This window comes from Xyrauchen texanus, chromosome 19 (assembly GCF_025860055.1).
Source record: "Xyrauchen texanus isolate HMW12.3.18 chromosome 19, RBS_HiC_50CHRs, whole genome shotgun sequence".
In the NCBI taxonomy this organism is placed as follows: domain Eukaryota; kingdom Metazoa; phylum Chordata; class Actinopteri; order Cypriniformes; family Catostomidae; genus Xyrauchen; species Xyrauchen texanus.
Genome location: NC_068294.1, coordinates 33,600,363 through 33,619,486, shown reverse-complemented (window position 1 = coordinate 33,619,486; position 19,124 = coordinate 33,600,363). Strand labels below are relative to the sequence as shown.

General features: G+C 36.2%; 1 protein-coding gene across 2 annotated transcripts; it reads right to left on the bottom strand.

Moving 5' to 3' along the window:
• Window positions 1-40: 40 nt before the first annotated feature.
• On the bottom strand, window positions 41-18,684 carry LOC127659677 (matrin-3-like). 2 transcript variants are annotated; one of them, XM_052149599.1, is made up of 21 exons: window positions 18,573-18,684; window positions 15,561-16,476; window positions 15,094-15,155; window positions 14,191-14,229; window positions 9,949-10,052; window positions 8,405-8,463; window positions 8,024-8,140; window positions 7,541-7,666; window positions 7,269-7,430; window positions 6,248-6,372; window positions 5,604-6,162; window positions 3,703-3,823; window positions 3,519-3,538; window positions 3,268-3,390; window positions 2,790-2,918; window positions 2,578-2,700; window positions 2,036-2,166; window positions 1,647-1,929; window positions 1,217-1,379; window positions 994-1,109; window positions 41-664 (listed from the first exon to the last, which is right to left on the bottom strand). In XM_052149599.1, exons 2-21 carry the CDS (start codon window positions 16,326-16,328, stop codon window positions 611-613), a joined length of 3,384 nt encoding a protein of 1,127 aa, XP_052005559.1. In that variant the 5' UTR covers window positions 16,329-16,476; window positions 18,573-18,684; the 3' UTR covers window positions 41-610. The 2 variants fall into 2 exon arrangements, with proteins under 2 accessions (XP_052005559.1, XP_052005560.1); XM_052149600.1 differs by having other exon boundaries at window positions 1,217-1,376.
• Window positions 18,685-19,124: the final 440 nt, after the last annotated feature.

Sequence of the window (19,124 nt, the reverse complement as noted above, 5' to 3'; positions counted from 1 at the left end):
AGATGAGAGATTGATTTACAAAAACGATGGAAAACAAGACCAGTATTAACAATGCAACTTTATTTTCCTGATATTTAGTTCCAATGTTCTGAAAATTAAAGCTCGCTATTTTCCAAAGCCTTTAAGCATACCATTATTGAAAACATGGTGGCAGGTATATACTTCGATATTTTGCAAGAAAACTCTGGCTATTTAATGATGGTATTATTTTTTTTTGCACCTGAAGATACTCTGTGTGAAATGTCATACATTGCATTATAACACTGAATTTGTGAGGCCAATAGTTGATTTTCCTTTCACAGAAAAATAAATATAAATTACAAGAGAGAAAATGATTACAACAGGCAGGGTCTGAGGAATGTTTGGTTTAATTAAAAAAAGGAAAACCAGAAGGACATTAATAGCATAAAATGTCTTAACATTGTGATAACTAAACAGCTAAGAATTACTGATGAGTGTGCCAGTTTTACAACAAACTACTTACAAATTACTACATAAGCAATACCTCAGTCTAACCATTTTATTAGAAAATAAGATACCGAAAGTAGCTGAACACAAGAAAAATCAATAGCATAACAGACATATTAAGAGAGGTTCCAGCATAAAAGGTTCACTTCTTCGTAACGTTGCTCTGCACTCTGGCTGTCTCCTTTTCCAGATGTTTCTGGTGAGGGAAAAAAAAAAAAAATCATATTGTATTGCAACAAAAAAATCATAAAGCAACAATGCCTTGCAAGAAATGACTATTTTGAAGATTAGTTTTAGCCTCACCATTTACATTTGATCTAATATTATAAAAGTTGCTGGTTAAAGAAACAAAGTGAGATACAGAATTTCAAGTGTTACAATGATCAGAAACCTGTTATGCCATCTTTATAAAGGACCCTTACCAGCAATTGTGCTTGGGATACATTTATACAGTAAGTGTACTGCAAGTCTTTAAATGATAAATCTATAAATGATTTTGAGAAATGGAAGGGGGGGGGAAATCACCTTAAGTTTTTCATAGTGTGCTTGGCTACTGCAGTGAACTTTCTTAGCAGTTTCCTCATTGGAGTAAAACAGGAAGCAGACTCTGCAGTAGTATCCCATCTTTACGAACTCCACACCTAAAACATTACAATGTAAAATGTGATTCATAATAAATAAACAGTGGAACACAATTCTGATCACCTCCAGCAAATCTGATTTATTAGCAAAAATTAAGTCATCTTACCCACTGGGACATTAGGGTCATGTGCCCCAAGCGTAGCAAGGCTAGTTTCAGGCTTAGTTTCAAGTGGTGGTGGTGTGGATGTAGTGGCTTTTTCCTCAGTCTCCACACTCTTCTCCGATACAACAACAGGGGGAGTAGCAACAGCTTCTTCATCTTTTGCCTGCTATTCAAAAGACAGCACAGGCAAGCACTGGGTAAAGCAAGTGCATTTTGTTGGCAGTGTAAAATAATTTGACCTTTTCTTGCGATTAAGTGCTAAACCTTAAAATACAAACATGTGCTGGGGGGTAGACTTTTAGAAGTAGACTAGCTTATACTTGAAATGGCCTCAAAGCTAATGCCGCAGACGCAGATTGAAAAGCCAAAAAAGTCTGAATTTGATTTCATGGCATCATTTATCATGCCATCCTCTTCAAATGAGACCACTTACAGGTTCAGTCTCCATATCCTGGACCTCTGCGGTGTCTTTGCTTAGTTCCTCCTCTGGCTCTTTCTTCACCTCAGGAACAGGTTCTTCTGAAACAATTTGCCTTTCGTTTTCTTCCTGATTCTCAACCTCTTCAGGTTTATCAGTGGCAGGCATTTCCACTTTGCTCTTCTTGGCAGATGGTTCTTCCTCTTTTTTGCCATTACTTTTCTGGGCCTCAGCCTCTCCAGAGCGCTCCCTCTTGGATGGCTTTTTACCTTCTGGTTCTGGAGTTGGAGGTCTGTGTCTGCAAGAAAGATTATTTTGTCAAAACAGACAAAACTATAAAAATATATGCTCAAAGACAAAAGCAATTTATTCCAAGCAAAAAGAATTTAAAATGTCAAACTGACCCATGTTTCAGTTGCTTATATTTTCTGCTTATGTAGACAAGCAATCGTTTGCCTTCAAATTTAGGTGGATTGTCCTTGTAGGTCTCTGCCATTTTCTCAGCATCTTCCCCTCTTTCCATCTCAATGAAGCACTGAACAAACAAACACGATAAACATCACAACAGGGTTTCCTACAGAATTCCACTTACCATTCATTACAAAAAAACTCGTGATTTTGTAACTTTAACTAGGCCTACAATTATTATGGTTTTTTTTTTACATTCATTATGAAAAGCAGCCAGTAAGATTCATTTGTTCGTAAATCACTAAAGTGGTCACGCTGCATGTTTGTTTTTGTTTGCAGCCAGCAAAAACAATGAAAGACATGTTGGCTTTGTTTTATTTCACATTACCCAGTCATTTTAACTTAATACGTTAAAGTTTGAATGCAAGCTCAGAAGAAATATTTCTCTTGATGTGGCACTGTAGGAGAGTGGTGCAGGAAATACTGCAATATAGCATTTATTTTCCCCTTGAGCACCCCTTAGAAAGAGATCCATTACCTCATTGCGTAATCGATTGACAAAGTATCTTTTGATTTTTCCAAATGGTTCAGCAATTTTCAGAAGTGATGCATCTGATGTTTTGAAGGGAGGAACATTGCCAACATAGATGACTTTGCCACTCTGTAGACATTGTACAAACATGGAAGTCAAATATTTTAATCCTTGTAGATTCACAGGCACTTGAATCAGGGTGAGTTAACAATTCTTACCTGGATGGTTGGATAGGTGTGTGAATGGTAAACCTTCACTGGTTTTCCACACACAGATGCTATGACATTTCCACTGTAGAAACTAGCCATAGCTCTTGCCTCTTGTTCATTGGACAGCTCCAGAAAGGCCTTTAAACCACAAAAATTCAGAGAAATTAAATTTAGCCCAGAAATGTTTAAGCTTCAGACCATCTTTGAGCTTAACTACTACAGAATTTGTGCAGGTCTCATTTGCTACCATTAAACTGAAATATTATACAATTGTCACTTTATTGGCCAGTCACATTGCCTTGGTCATTGATAATAAAAAAGAAAAACACATTGGTTGACCACTAATAAAGATTTGCCAATACACGTTGATTTTCTACTACACAGCTGTGACCTAGCATGGTAGTCTATGCTTATAACTACAGTAAAGTTGTTTGAAGCACAATGTCCTGAAACTTTAAGCAGCTATAGAATGTCCATTAGTTATTACCTCAGGCCTCACATCCAAGACCAGGTGACGGACCACTCTCCCAAATGGCTTTGCAAGGGCAAGGACTTCATCAAGATAACCATAGCCACGTTTAAACCCAACAACATTGACAACTCTCAATCCCTACCCAATAAGACAACACTCATTAGTACTGGTTTATCAGTATGTATATAAATTTAAATACTAAGGTTAACATTAATTGTGTAACCAGTTTAAAAATGTGCACACAGTTAAAAATAAACTCCACTTACTCCACTTTCCTTGGAGCTTCCTAAAACATAAAAGATAGGGGGAAAAAAGAACTTGCTAAATGGACTGACTCAGAAAGTTCATGCTTGTCTACTTAGAAATGCATAAACAATGCAGATATTAAACATTTCATTTAAATTTCTGTCTGTAAGGCTGATATTAAGATGATGATCTAAAGGGCAATACCTGATGTGTTTTTAGCTTTGGACCTGGAGTCTTGTTTCTCAGCATCATCCTCCTCTGCTAGCTCATCAAGAGTAACAAACTCATCCATGTTTTCTGGGAAGTCAGTTTCACCTTGACCCTCCTGGTATCAGACAGATATAGTCAACAGAAACACAGGTCAAAACAGTGAACAAGCATTTAATTTTAAAGGAATAGTTCATCCAAACATGAATATTCTGTTATTTACTCTGCTTCATGTCATTCCAGCATGTCTTTTTCTTCTGTATAACAATGTTTTTGCTGCTCTTTGATCAGGTACTGTAAAGTTGGAAAAAGGACAAAAAGCTCCATAAATGTAGTCCATATAACACTATAAAACAAGTCTTCTGAAGCTACATGATAGCTTAGTGCAAGAAAAATACTTTTCGGCTGAAAATTGCATTTTTTGTTTTGGCCGAAAAAGAAAAGGCTGGAAATATGAGCCGATATATATGCCTCCCTGCCCCTCAGTGCTCAGGTTTCACTCTCGATTGATCTAATCATAATCACGGCGCTGCCATGCAAAGGCTGATGTCAGCGGTGTGGAAATACTATATAATACTAATAAGCAGTACCACTGCAACCTATACAGCGTAGGGCACCAACTCCCAAGGAGGGCACCAGAAAGTCCACCGGGTGCCCTTCCTCGCACGTTATACGTAATTCAAGGACCCGAAAGCTGTTGCAGAACACAGTCGATCGCTTCGCTCATATTAAAATGCGACAATCCTCTTGACTCACGAACAAAGATCGCTTTCCATTGCTTGCGTTGACTGCACGCAGGTATTTATCTGCCCAAGCACCAGCACAGGGAGATAGACTATTCAGTGCAGAGTTGCCAGAAAGCGGAGCAACTTTTGTTCTTAAAGAGAAACCTGACACTTTTACTTAAATAGAAACCAGTCCAATTTGCTAGGTGTATAGCAATTACATAAAAATTGGTTTAGCCCTGCAAAACTTTGTTCTTCACTTGAGGCTACATCTGTCATTTACAGTTGAGTTTGGTTTTAGTTCAATTACTGCTGTTTTGCACTGTTGTTTTGCACAATAATTTTATTAAAGTATAAATAAGTTTACATAAACAGAATAGAGGCCCTTTGCCATTGTTGTTTTAATTAAAATTAGTGTGTAGCATATTTAAAGATTTTTCTTTGCAAGATGCTAGCCTAGAGCTGCTAAGTTCGTTACTTGACTGCTGTTTTGCATATCAGAGTTTTCTAGAATGTTACATTTATTGGATAATTGTAAAAAAAAAAAAAAAATATCTGTTAAACTTGATTGTTAAAAGAACTGAATAAAGAACAATATATTTAATATTCTTATAATATATTTTGTGTCCAATTTTGGTGTTACTTTCAATAAAATTGTGATCATTTTATTGATTTGTAGTTTTAAATTCATGGAATTAATTAAAAAGTATAATATTAATACAATTATATAAAAAAAAAAAAGATTGTTTTTCGGCATCCTACATTTTTGGTTTTGGCCCAGAATTTTCATTTTGGTGCATCAATAGAAAATTCGTATAAGTTTGAAAATGAGCATAGCAGTGGGGGAAACTATCAGTGAATAACAACTTACATTTTCAGTCCGATTCTCCAACAAAGCTACAAGGTGGCTTCAGAAGACCTGGGAAATTGAGTCATATAGACTTTTACTTGCATACTTTTATGTCCTTTTTTCATCTCGACAGTCATGGCCATTACAATATGTCACCGTATGGAAAAGAGCAGCCTCAATATTCTCAAAAAAATATTTTGTTTTTCAAAGAAGTCAAGCAGGTTTTGAACAACTTCAGGGTTAGTAAAGTAAAAAACAGAATTTCATATTTAAGAAATGAATAGGCAGTTGCAATACAGATGCTGATGTGCAAAATGTCCTGCCTGCTCTGTACTGTCCTCTTCAGCAACCTGATCTTCAGGTTGTGCATCATTCTTTTCCTCTTGCTCTTTAGATAACTCAGCGGTGCTCTCCTCCTGCTTAGCCTCAGATACCGCAGGATTCTCCAAGGGAGTCTCTACTTGTTTTTCATCAGTATCTTCTTGGTTTTCCAAAGTCTTCGCATCATCTGTGCCATCTTTGGCTTGCTGTGCTTTGGGGTCCTCATCCTCTACATTAGTGTCAATATCTGGTGGCTGTGTACCGGCTTGCTCTGGATCACAAGATAGATTGGCATCATCTTCAGAGGGCTCTTCATTAAAATCCTCTTCATCTCCATCACGTGCTTCCATAACATCAGCTTCTTCATCTTCTGATCCACCTCCCTGGACTGCATCTTCAGGCTTTGATTTCTCTTTTTTCTCTTCTGAGCTCTCCTTGGCTTTGGAACTAGAGGATCTCTGGCTCCTTGATGATTTGTCACCAGTTCTGCTGGTGCCGCTACTACTGCTACTCTTGCGGGTATGTTCCTCCCTTCCTTGGTCACCTTTGCCAGGTGGGACCCTGGAACATCAAGAGCACATTACACATTTGGTTTATTTCCTTTCTGAAGATATCAATGGTTTCTCTGAAAGGAAAGACAACTTACGTTAGTGTTTTGTACTTTGTGCAGATATTCAGTCGGATGGATCTTCCACTTATAGTCAAAGGATGGAGAATGTAGTATTTGGCCAACATCTCTGCATCTTCAGGATTGCTCAATTGAACAAATGCCTGTTTAAAAACAAGTCAAAGTGAAAGAGAAACTAAGGCTGGGTAATATAACTGAATATTCATGATATATTTGCGATGATATTGATGGACATTTAAATTTAAACAATATAGTGAACATCAAAATTATTGTAATGTGCTTTTTCTTCTGCAATTCAATTTCCTGAAGGCTGAATCATAAGATTCAATTCTGAGATCCCTCCTTGTCATGTGACTTGTATGAACTTCAGTCGCAAACAAGGCATTAGAATTGTAAAGTTTTATTAATTTCCATGATTCAGTTCAAGCCGTAGGCTTTAATGATTTGATTCAAAACCATGTTTATGTCATCACTCAAAAATGTTCAGGGAAGCCTCAACTTGGCATTTTACATGTAATAAAATATTTTGATGAAAATAATTGCAGGTAAATATTGCTGCAATGTATTGTTAAAATGATGCATAGAAATTAACATAATTAAACCTTGTGATTTAGTTTAAAAAAAATGTGTATACAACATACATTAATTCAACAAGAATCTTTTAGATTACTAGAACTACATACATACATACATATATATATATATATATATATATATATATATATATATATATATATATATATATATATATATATATATAAATATATATATATATACACACATACACATACATATATACATACATACATACATATATATATATATGAGAGAGATACTGTATATAAAAAACATTTAAGGTGCTAGAAGTGAATTTAGCTGTTCAGGAACTACCAGCAGATTTTAGCCAATGCACAAAGACATACTCTGAGACCATTGCAATCAGGGATGGAGCAGACGGAGGGCAGAGCAGTCTCCAGAGCAGTGCATATATTGGCTGCCCTGTAAACATGTAAATGAACATGCTATATTTGAAACTTACCTCATCATTTAGGAAAAGATGTTTCTCAACAGTGCCGAATCTACGAGCTACTGTCAGGAGCTCCATTTTCTTGTCACTCCCTCTTGGCAAATTGGAGAAAAACACCACCTGGCTATCTCCTCCCTTCACAGGTCTAGCGTCTCTTTCTGGTCTTCCAGATTTCTAAATTGATTAAAGGAAATACGTTTTATTTGACCTATTTAATAGCTAACTGGTTGATCTACTTGGCTTCTTTCTAATGCTGAAACCCTAAATCTTTTAGCCCATCTCACCTTTATTACCAGCAGTTCTTTTGACAAATAAATGTGTATCTCTTTCCCGTTTAAAATGGCAGGCTTACGCTGGTAGTAATTAGCCATGGCCAAAGCTTCCTCATGTGTCTGCAGCTCCAGGAAAGCCTTTGAAAAATAATATGGAGACAATGAGTGCAAAAAACAATTAAGAATATACAGAGGCCCCAAAAATTATTTGCACACAAAATTATATAAACACACAACCGCAAAAACACACTTTATATTTTGTTTTATATTATATTTATATTTTGTCATCTAATGCAATGATTCATACATTTTAAAGTATGACAAAAGTGTCCAAAATACTTTTGGGGGGCCACTGTATGCCAAATATGTGCAATCATATTTGAAACTCAAACAAATAATGTACAGTCATGAGCACATTTTTTTTTTTTTTAAATAAATAAAAACTGTAAACAGGCTTAAACTGAACTAAATACATGTACAGCTATGGGCTATTACCTTGTTATTCAGCACAAGATGCTCACGGATGGTGCCAAAGGGTTTTGCCAAAGCAAACAGGCTGTTTGATGAAAGTGGTTTCCGGTCATATTTTGCCACAACCACTCTACTTCTTATCTAAAATTAGGAAAAAAAAATATTGATAAGTGCACAAGCGACAAGTTAACTTTATCCACTCCCATCAAAAGCTGCCATAACTGAAAAGGACACTACAATCAAGTATATGTCAGTGTTTCTCAACAAACTGCAGGTGCATTTTCCATTCAAAAAATTAAATAAATGTAAAGGTGAAAGATCAATTTTAACATTTCAAAACAAAGAAACTGTAACTGGAATAGAGCCTTGACACTTGCCAAAAGATAACTTTCAGTATATTATTACCTTTGGAGCCGCTGCATATGATGAACTTTTATTTGTCATTCCCATACTGGAATCAGACCCTTAAAAAGAGTGATAACAATTAGCCAATATTTCATAAGTAAATTATTTGTCATCTTGGAGTTCTTGATAGCTGTACTTTCAAACATCTTTGTCAAAAGTACAATTTATAATTTTTAGGATGTATATGTATGTATGTATGTATGTATGTATGTATGTGTATATCAGGGTTTCCGTTGTCTGGTAATTACCGGACATTGGCCGGTAAAAAAATTAAATGTCCGACAAAATTAAATCTCTCCGGTCAAATTGTCCGATTAAAATTGCCTAATAATCCCGTCCCCCTAACACAATCTGAATTTGAGAATAAGCCTAAAATGTATAAAGCAAAAATACACCGATCTCTTGCTATGTAATAAAGGAACAGGCTCTATCATTTGAAAGTTATGAAACAACATCGCATGCTGCATTTCAAATAAAGCGCACGCCTAAAACGGCTGCAATATAGACCTAAACAACGAACGATTGAGTGAGACGTTTCAAATATGGCCAGGCCCAGGCAGACTAGCTTTAAAAGCTTTTCTCAGAGGCCAGACGATGGTGAATCAGGAACATCTCATTATAGATAGATCAGTGCTTCTAATCCGCGCGATTCGTGCAGTTTTTTTCTCTATCATCAAAACTGAATAGCCTATGTTCATCAGTGCATGGTTACAGTCTATATCAAGCAGGGACATGTTTGTGTGCATTTTATTTTGTGATTTCACCGAATTAATAGAGAGTCTCCGCAACGGCGATAGATTGAAACGCGCGTCCTAGTGAAGATTGCGCAACTCGTGCAGCGCGTCGTCCATGCAACTGATAACAGGCGACACGAGCGCTCAGCTTGATTTCAAAAACAACAGATTTTAGCGCTAGATCTCTTATTTAATAACGGACTAAATGAATGATCTGCTAGTTAACTGGAGATGTTTTATTTATTTGTATTAGGTACATCCGTGCCTCAATGTTTCAAAAAGTGAATGTGTGTGAAACCACAGTAAAAAACAATTGCCGTTGATTGACGCCAATCGGACGGTCATGTTTTTTTTTTCGTCTATTTGAAAGTTAAGCTAATAATAATATGTTGCATTTTATACGGCCTGATTATGTCATTTTTTAAGTTACATAGACTGCCTCCAGTTTTCCTCAACTTGACTAATTAAGAGGCGATATATTTGACCGGCATATCATCAAAATGTCCGTAAAACGAAACCTCTGTGACCGGCACCATTTTTTTCTAGCGGAAACTCTGGTGTATATATATATTAGTAGCAGCAAAAAAAGATACATTTAATTAGTGGAGCTTTCACAAAAGAACTCAGTTAGCCATGAGTGAAATCCACAAAGACATTTTCTACTTTTCTAAATTCTGTAGTTAGACAATTTCATGAAAGTGGATTGCTGATTCATCAAAACAGTCCTTTTGTAAAAAGATAGCAAAAGGATGTCCGCCAAGGAAAATAACTGTTGCTTTATCAGACTACATTCTCAGAAAGATTTATTACCCCAGTTGGAGCTCATCCCTGATCTTTGTTGACCAGCACCCATTGGAGCTACTCCCAGCAATCCATCTTGACGACTCTTTGTGTCCAGTGAAAGGGAAGTTGCCCTAAGAGAAATTACATTTTAATGCTCTTTTCTAGGGGTGGGATAACGTTATCTAACAAATCCGATAGATGTACGATATGTTGTTCGCAATTCAAAATAACAACAAATAAATGACAAAGTATGACAGATAAATTGTTTATTTATCTCCCACGTGCCAGTCGAAGATGTAAGACGGCCTGTCATTGGACGATGGTACGAGCAATTTGCATGATATCATTGGATCAGTGAAATAAGAAACGAATGCTTAGCATATCAGAAGTTAATGGTGGCTCATTCACCATTGCTGTGAAATGCTGAATGTGGCCCTACCTGATAGCAAAGTGACGTGTCCAGGATGGGAGATGGTAATCATGATGCTGTCAACAGAACCAGCCTCCCGACCTCCAGCATGAACTAAAATACGTGCAGCAACCGCCATTTGCCTTACCCTACTTCACCACTTGAGGTACCAAGCCCATGAAGAATACCAACAGATCCTGTACTAAAGCACCTCTGTGAAGTTGGCACTATGGCTGAAACAATTAGTCGACGTTATCGACAACAAAAAATTGACAACATTTTTGTTGTTGAATAGCCATTAGATCTCCTTTAACGTAACATGAGATCACATTAACCCTGATGACGTGCGAGAGCAGCACTGCAGATGCACTCTAAACTTTCCAAACAGCTTCAGGTGATGTAGACAGCAAAGTATGAGGGAATTATAATGCAAAAATATAAAATATGTAAATACAGAAGCACTCTCGTTGTGGAATAAGTGGATCTGCTCCTCTGCTGTAGCGAAACTTGCGTGTCGAGCGTCTTTAAAGGAAACACCCAGGCGTTAAATCTTAAATGCAGTTATATTTAATGCATTATAGCTTTAATAAAGTTCAAATAATATGGAAGCAGATAATGTAAATAACTACAAATTCCAAAACTGGCATTTCTCTGTGCGTTCAGTGCCTCTTCTATGAGTAGCGCAAATGTCCTGATCTAAGGGGGAAGAAACAGAAACTGCATCCGGCTGATGCACACCCTGTTGCGTGGGTGCTCATTCCGAGCATGCACGCTTAATGCAGCTAGATTATAACGTGATTGCTTGTGACTTATTAAATCATAATACATGTCAATTTGCATTTCTTATCGTGAAGACAATTGGCAATATAGAGCTTTATTTATAAGAGATTTAGTTTTTTTGAGAGTTAAAGATGGATTGAAGTGAACAAAAAAGTGAGATAGGGTTGTTTTTCCCCATTATAAACTGCAACAAAATTGTTTTTGATTGGTTTTTGTTTGGCTTGTTTTCCAATATAAATATCTAAAAGTCCTAAAATTCTCTTTAGCAGCTATACTGCAGAATAAAACATTGTTATCTGAGACTGCTGAATATAAAAAAAAAAAACATTTAAATATCTAAAAACCTTTAAAAATCAGATGCTTTCCCCTGCGCGAGAAAGATATTTAGACTTGCTTTTAGAGAATAAATCTTGAAAATAAGTATATTTTATCTTTATTGCACTTGCAGAAGTATAACCAAGTGAAAAAATACATGTATATACAAAATACACTTATAGTTAAGATTCATTCTCTTAAAGCAAGTCTAAATATCATACATATTGCTTCTCAAGTATGAGTATCTTGTGTATCTTCATTTTTAGAACATTTTAAATGGAAAAGACAAAAACACTTGATAGTAATAGGGATTTTTTGGCAGTGAATTTCTTTACTGAATTAAACTTAATAAAAAGTATTTTTAGTAAGATCATTTAGAGGTATTTTTAAAAGAAGATTTTGTACTCTTTATTCTAAGTATGCTTAATACAACCTTTTAAGTCTGTGCACAAGTTGAATAATCGGTTAACAGCTAATGATTAATCATTGTAATCATCGCAGAATAGCTGAATAATCGTTAGATTAAGCGATAATCAAAATAATTATTAATTGCAGCACTTGTTGGCACCACATATAGTTAAATCTTTCCCTTTCATAAATGAACATTTGTGCTGTTTCGGTGTTTGAGATATTGGACATAAAAATTTTTTGGCTGTGTAATGTCACTTTTCACCCCATGAGGTCCAAATCGCTCCAATCAGGTGCTGTTAGTATGTCATGAAGAGCAAAACGTTGATGTCTTGACTCGATGTACATTTAACAGTTAAAAAAAAAAGAACCTAAACTTGACATGGCATTTAAAACACAAACAAGCAGTCAAAGACATCCATCTAGCACACGTTTTCATTGAAATCAACTTTAAAAAGCATGGACTGACCGAAGACGTGCTCAAAGTGTCCCCTCAGTGTAAGTCCAACTCTTAAGAAAAGTTTGCTCACACTTGTCTATTCTTTATTATTTGTTACTGCACATTTTAGAATTGAGTAAGCTATGAAGTCATCAAAAATAAGAACACAAAAGTGTGTTAATTATGCAGTGACCAAAACATATTAAATCAGAAACATTTTATATTTGAACTTCAGTGTAGCCTTTTGTCTCTTCCAGCTCTGCACACATTTTCTCAAATCAATTTCAGGTGAATCCTGGGATGCTTTTTAAACAGTATTGAATGATTTCATATGCTGGACACCTGTTGGCTACTTTTCTTAAAAAAATATATATATACACACTATTAAATAAATAAAACAAATATATAAAAAGCTTAACTAGACATCTATAATTAGGCATAATTTATTTTTGAGTACAGAAATATTCCCACGCGTTTGACCATAAGACTTTCGATCAAAATGTTCTAAGCTTATGAGAAGAAAAAAAAAACCTTGGTGTCTCTTTGGACTGGTTGACAGGCTAATTTATTTTATATTTATATGTCCTTAATATTAATTTTATTTACCAAATATGAAAAAATATTTATTTGATTTCTATTGTATCTTGCTATGTTTTGATATTACTGTAGATCAATCAACAAAAACTGAGTTTTTAAGCATAAATTAACCATTTAAAGTGATTTTAATAGACAATTTAGATCTGATATTTACTGACAGAGAAAGGAAGATGTGTTGGAGTAGGATGGAGTGAAAGATTAAATATTTGCCAAAAAAATGTATGCTTCAACGATACCAAACACGGCACAAACTAGAAGCGAGCACATATGATGGAGACAGGTAAGAGTGATTAACATGGGGTTTAGCCTGTGCATTTTCATGTCTCCCAAAAGCTATCTTGTTAAATACAAATAAAGCTTAATGATGTTTCTTTTGACATCACAAATCGAGCACAAAGGAACGACACTGGTTTGGAGTGACATCACTGCTCCTAAAATGTTTTTACTATATCCAAGGAAGGGAAATATGTAGTTTTTTTTTAACAGCACAACTCGGCACAAACCGAGCGGTACCAGTTTGTAAAACAATTATGTCACACAGCCCCAAAAAATGATGTCTAATATCTCAATGCCGAACCAGCACAAATGTTCATTTTTGAATGGTAAAGATTTGATAAATATTTAATTATATGGGGTGTCAACTTCACAGAGGTGCTTTAGAATATGATCTAGTGGTATTCTTCATTGGCTCGGAACCTCAAGCGGTGAAGTAGGGTATGGCAAATGGCGGTTGCTACATGTGCTTCAGTTCAGCATTACCAGCTCCCATCATGAACACATATAACTGGCCCGCTTTCGGCATTTCACAGCAACATTAACTTCGATATGTCGCGTATCCGTTTCTTATGCGTGGGATTCGCAGATCCAATATCAGTGCGTAAACCGCTCATACAGTCGACCAATAACAGGCTGTCTTAACATCCTCTTAGAGTGGCACGTGGGAGAGGGGGTGAAGAAATTCTCCCTTTTAATTTCAAGCACATTTAAGCACTTTTCAATAAAACAAGACGATTATCTAGGTATTCTAGCACATAACATTCTAAAAGCTAAATCCAAGCACTTTAAAGACCTTGTGCAAGCTCTGTAAATAGTGTAGAAAAAGGTGCGATTTTGATGTTTGAAATGTAATTTCACTTATAATCATGAACGGAAAACAATGTTACAAATTCAGAAAATATCAAATTTTACCTCAATTTGGTTTGTCATTTATTTTGGTTCACAATATTTCTAAATTCTATATATTGTGTCATCTCTACTCTTTTCTACACAGAGATTCAAAACATTTCTCAGTATTTTGAAAAATAATGTGAAAGTGACATACATGCGAGCCAAGGGCAAGTGAGGATCCCAGTCCGGGTACCTGTAAAACAACAGAAAGCAGTTTGTAGTTGCTTTACAATGCTTGAGCTTTAAATGCTGAAGACAGAAAGTTCAGTGGAATCTTCCACTTTAATAGATTCAAATGGGATTTGATCCCAACAAACAAGTACCAAAAAAATATTCTCTCATCATTCTCAACCTCATGTTGCTCTAAACCAATTGTTAAAATTAAATAAATATATTTATAAATAAATACTTGAACACAATGAAAGTGCCAGGGGATGGATGCTAAAATCACCATAAATGAAATTGCTTTGTGTAAGGAACAGATTGAAATGTAACCGTTACTCACTGAAAGACTTGTTCTCAAATCTTATTTGTATTAATTTATATGTTGCATAAGTGAGTGCTATATTGGAAGAGAAGATTATAACTGAAGAATGGCTTTAATTTGGGTTCCACACAAAGTGAGCCATTTGGACTAATTATATGAGGCTTTTTTGTCCTATTTGGAGCTCCGTAGCCCATGTACACTTTTCTTTCACAGCATAAAAAGGTTGAGAATCAACATTCTGTCGAACATCTCCTTGTGTGTTCTACCAAAGGTTATTTGAGTTTGGAAAGACATGATGGTCGGAAAAAGAATGACAGAATTTAGTTTCGGTTTAACTGTTCCTTGAAGGTTATTAAATTCAACACTTATGGTTATCACCATGCATTGAATAATGATTAATCCAAAAGGATATTGTAACTGGAAACGTTTTAACTGAAGTTTTAAAAGTTTTAAGCTGAAAATTTGAAACCCCCCAACAAATAAGATTGTGAGATTGTAAATGTTCCCAAAAGTCTACCAGTGTGGCTTAAACATTTGAACAGGACAGTTTACACACAGCAGTCCACTTACATTTGCAAAAGGAGTCTGCGGTTTTCGGAATGACGAATCCCAGTTGTGTGCTGAGTCCATTCCTTCACAAACACAGGAAAGGATCAAATAAATATCCTGAACACTGCAACAATATGGACTGTAGAATTACTGCACCAATATGGACTGTAGAATTACTGCTAGAACTAAACAAGTGAAAACCTTATCCTATTGGACCAAAGCTGCCGTGACAAGTTTAAGTTTTTGTCAAATTATCCCTCAATGACAAATTAGTTGAGCAATGAGCCTGGATTGTGTACAAGGTACATGACAACTCCTCTTTACCAAGTGTATTCTACTGACAACCACTGTGTTCATCAATCACATTTTTTGCAATATTAAGCAACACTGACTAAATTTGTTTTTTAAAAGGTCTTCTCAAAAATGTGGGACACTTGGACAAGAAAAGGAAGTATGTGTGCAAGAGACAAGTGACGTTAAATACTCACCATGACAGAGTGAACATCAAAATCACAAAGGGCACACACATAGGGAAACATAGGGGGCATGACTCCCAAGAAATCTTGCACTTTTCCCTGGGACGGGGTGCCCATTCTTCTCTGCATGAACATGTCGTCAGATGCCGATGATGTGGACAGGCCAAGGCTGCGGTAGGAGTTGTGGGAAAGCTCAGAATATTGTCCCTCTCTGCCGCCACTGCTGCTGTAATCTAACATGTCATACTCTCGATCAGAAGTATCGCGCATGGAACTATAACCAAAGTCACCTTGTGAACGGCTTTGACCAAGGCCACTGGAACGGTCCATTCTTCCACCTTGCATGTCGCCCCAATCCTCTCGGCTGCCTCTGTAGGAAGTCTCTGAAGACACTCTTGACAGTTCGCCAGCCATGCGATGGCCTGCTTCCATCTTGCGGTTCTTAAGTTGCATGATAAGTTGGGGCAAGGTCTCCACGCTGATGTTCTCCTCTGGAACCTGTGCCAGGGCATCCAGGTCAGTTGGTGACAGACCTAGGCTGGCGAAGAGTTTCATTGTATTGCTAATGTGGCTGCCCGCTCGGTGGGGCAGCTGAGAGTCCCGGTCTTTTCCCTCCCCTCCAATCAAACCAGCCATGCCGCTATGGGACTGGGAAGAGGAGCTGTATGGATCAGAGTGTGTCTCACCCACACTAAAGTTTAAAGTCTCAGCAGCTGCCAAAAGGCCACGGCCAACAGCAAAGCCTTTTTGAGCACCATCATTGTTCAGTTTCTGGGACATGTTTTTGAAATGACGGAAATTCAAATCAGTAGGAAAAGAGGAACAAAGCAATTTAAAAAGTCCCCAGAAGGACAATCCGTCGATACAAGTCTGGATCTCAAAGACACTTCATAGCAGAGAAAGATTGCTCCTCCAGAATGAAACGGGTCTGCAGAAACACAATTGGAGCAATGATTTCGAGCATGCTCGCGAAATGGGTTAGCAGTGGCACAGGAAAGCAAGACAGTGAACTCCAAATGGTACAATGCAAGTAATAGAGGCAATATTTATTTACAATGAAGATTCAGTTTGGTACACCGACCAATTAGACCATAAAATGAAGATTTACAAGTACCATGAAGAGTTACTAGCACCATTTATTGGGAAAGTACAATTGAGCTTTGAAGGAAAAAGAATTTGAATCTAATTTAGATCCTTAAATGTGGATGTAAAAGAAAGGGATTGCACTGCACTTTCTTTGCCAGGCGAGGATTTAAAACATCAAGTTGTACTATGTGACTGAAAACTACAAATAAGACAATTAGGAACAGAAACAAATTTAATGGAAATTCATTTGAGGTAGAGCTTATCCTTTTTGGAACCAATCTTAGAGCTTAATTGAACATGATTTGATATTAAAAGGTCTTCTTAAAGACAAGCCAATAGTCGGGCTACAAGTGAAATACATGGGGTCGCAAAGAAAGAGTTGAACAACCTGAACAGAACAAAATTGGTGAACAAGATTTGTATCTTCATCCAAAGAAACACATTAATGGCTAGTGGTAACAGTGGTCGTTGTTATGGAAAAGACTATATAAAGGTGGCCAAAAATGAAAGTAGTAACAGCTTCACACTTGACAAGCTATGCTGGGGGAAAAAAAATAGATTCTGAAGGAAACAAATTACTCAAAAGCTGTTGTTTCAGAAAACTGAAATGGCATTGTTTAAAAAATAACATTTTAATTTGTTTCTCAGGTACAATCCTCAAAATTAATAGACTTAAATCACATTTGTTTTTACTGTGTGAATTAAAAAAACATCTTGAGTTCATCATACAGAGCAATTAATGGAGGATTCAGCTTTTATGGCCGGTAAGTGTCCACTTCAGGAAGATTGCCTTTCATCATATGTTAGCAATTCCCCATGGTAGTCCTGCATATGTTTATTATTGCTAAGATAGTCTAAAGAAACTTTCCCTATCTTGAAAAATTTACACTGGTATGCTGTACTCTTCAAGGGATTTCTTTTGTAAAAAAAAATATGTAACTCTTAGCAAACACTTCAGGTGAAGTTTTACTACCCTTAAAGTTTACTTGGGGAAAAGGTATTTTTTATGCACTAAGGGAATACTAGTAAAAAATTAATATTTAACAGAAATTGTTGGGGATTATGACATTTACTTATAAAGACCCTAAAGTAAAACTTAAAAGTTGTTTTCAGCAACATTAAATTTAAGGGAAACTTCAGGGCGATCTTAATGGAAAATTTCACTTTAGGTGCTTTAAGCAAACGGGAACAAAATTAGGGTGGAAAGTGATCATGTTTTACAAATATATGACTGTTAAGTGCCAAAAAACTTTAATATAATAAGTGAGACATCAAAATAATATAAAAAGGCACATCATGACCCCCTAAAGGGAATGATATAACACAGTCACTTTTCAGTTAGTTTCTAATGATTATTCTACATACAGAAATATGAATTTTGAAACAGCTGTGGCAATAAAACTGAACTATCCTCAGTTTCGGTACAGATTAGGGAGAGGAAAAAAATATAAGGGACAGCAATGAGGGAACTGACAAAAATTGAAGCATCATCCCACAACCTTTCTACACGAAGCTCCTTTACTTGACTGAACATGCCATAAAGTTTAATTAACAGGTAATCAATTTCTAACAACAAACATCTTAAATTATTAAATAAATTGTTAAATAAGAAGCTGCATAACGACATTCCTCCTGCAAGGATAATTAACTTACATTAACCCCTATAATGTGGCGAAATATTTAATTTAGGCGAATATTTCTGAAATATGAGAGAATATGCCCAAAAAAACAATTCACGCTAAATACTAGATACGCAGAGTAACGAAAGAAACAGCAAGGCGCTGCAGGAAGGACTAAACATGCACGAGTAGGCCAACCCGAAATCCTCCAACCGTTAGTTATTAAGTAGATCAAACCACAACTCAAGTTTATTATAGCTTGTTCAAACAAAAGTGTATTATGTCCTATCTGTCTTTGGACTGGAGTGTTCCTACTTACATTGTTTCTTTTCTTCGCGTTTTTTTTTTTTTTTTGTAATAAAGGTTTTGATCTGCACGACGTGAGTCTCGAGCTCCTGCTCCTAGGACAACGGCGAACAACGTGAAGGCGGTAGCGATCACGAAAGTATAATTGTAACTTCCGATATACATTTCAAAATAAAAGTAAAAATAAAATAATAGTTTCTACATCTAAAACTCCACAGTAACCAAAACAGACTTTAAACCGACATTTATTATTATATGTAAAACAAAATGCCTGCATGGCGGGCTAAAAACAGAGACATGACAAGGCCCTGACTCTTTTAACCCCTTTAGGCCTGATTTTTTTTTTCTGCTGAGCAATTTTTTTTTACCCAGCTGATATTTACTCTTCTCCAGTATAGAAATACGTCTGGGGGAAAAAAAACTTTTTAAAATGTCGATTACAATGGACTGAACAAATGTAAAATGTCAAGAAGCCTTCAGGACTCATGCTTTTATTGTAGTACTCAAAAATGTGAATTCATCTTAAAGATTTTGAAGAGGACATGGTGATGAACAGTAACTATAG

Bases quoted from the DNA above. Each gene is read 5' to 3' on its own strand.
- LOC127659677 (XM_052149599.1), bottom strand. From the start codon at position 16,328: ATGTCCCAGAAACTGAACAATGATGGTGCTCAAAAAGGCTTTGCTGTT. The intron at 7,667-8,023 runs GTAATAGCCCAT...TATTTTTCAAAG, and splicing joins ATCTTGTGCTGAATAACAAG to GCTTTCCTGGAGCTGCAGAC. The intron at 3,824-5,603 runs GCAGGACATTTT...GTCTGATACCAG, and splicing joins AAGAGGACAGTACAGAGCAG to GAGGGTCAAGGTGAAACTGA.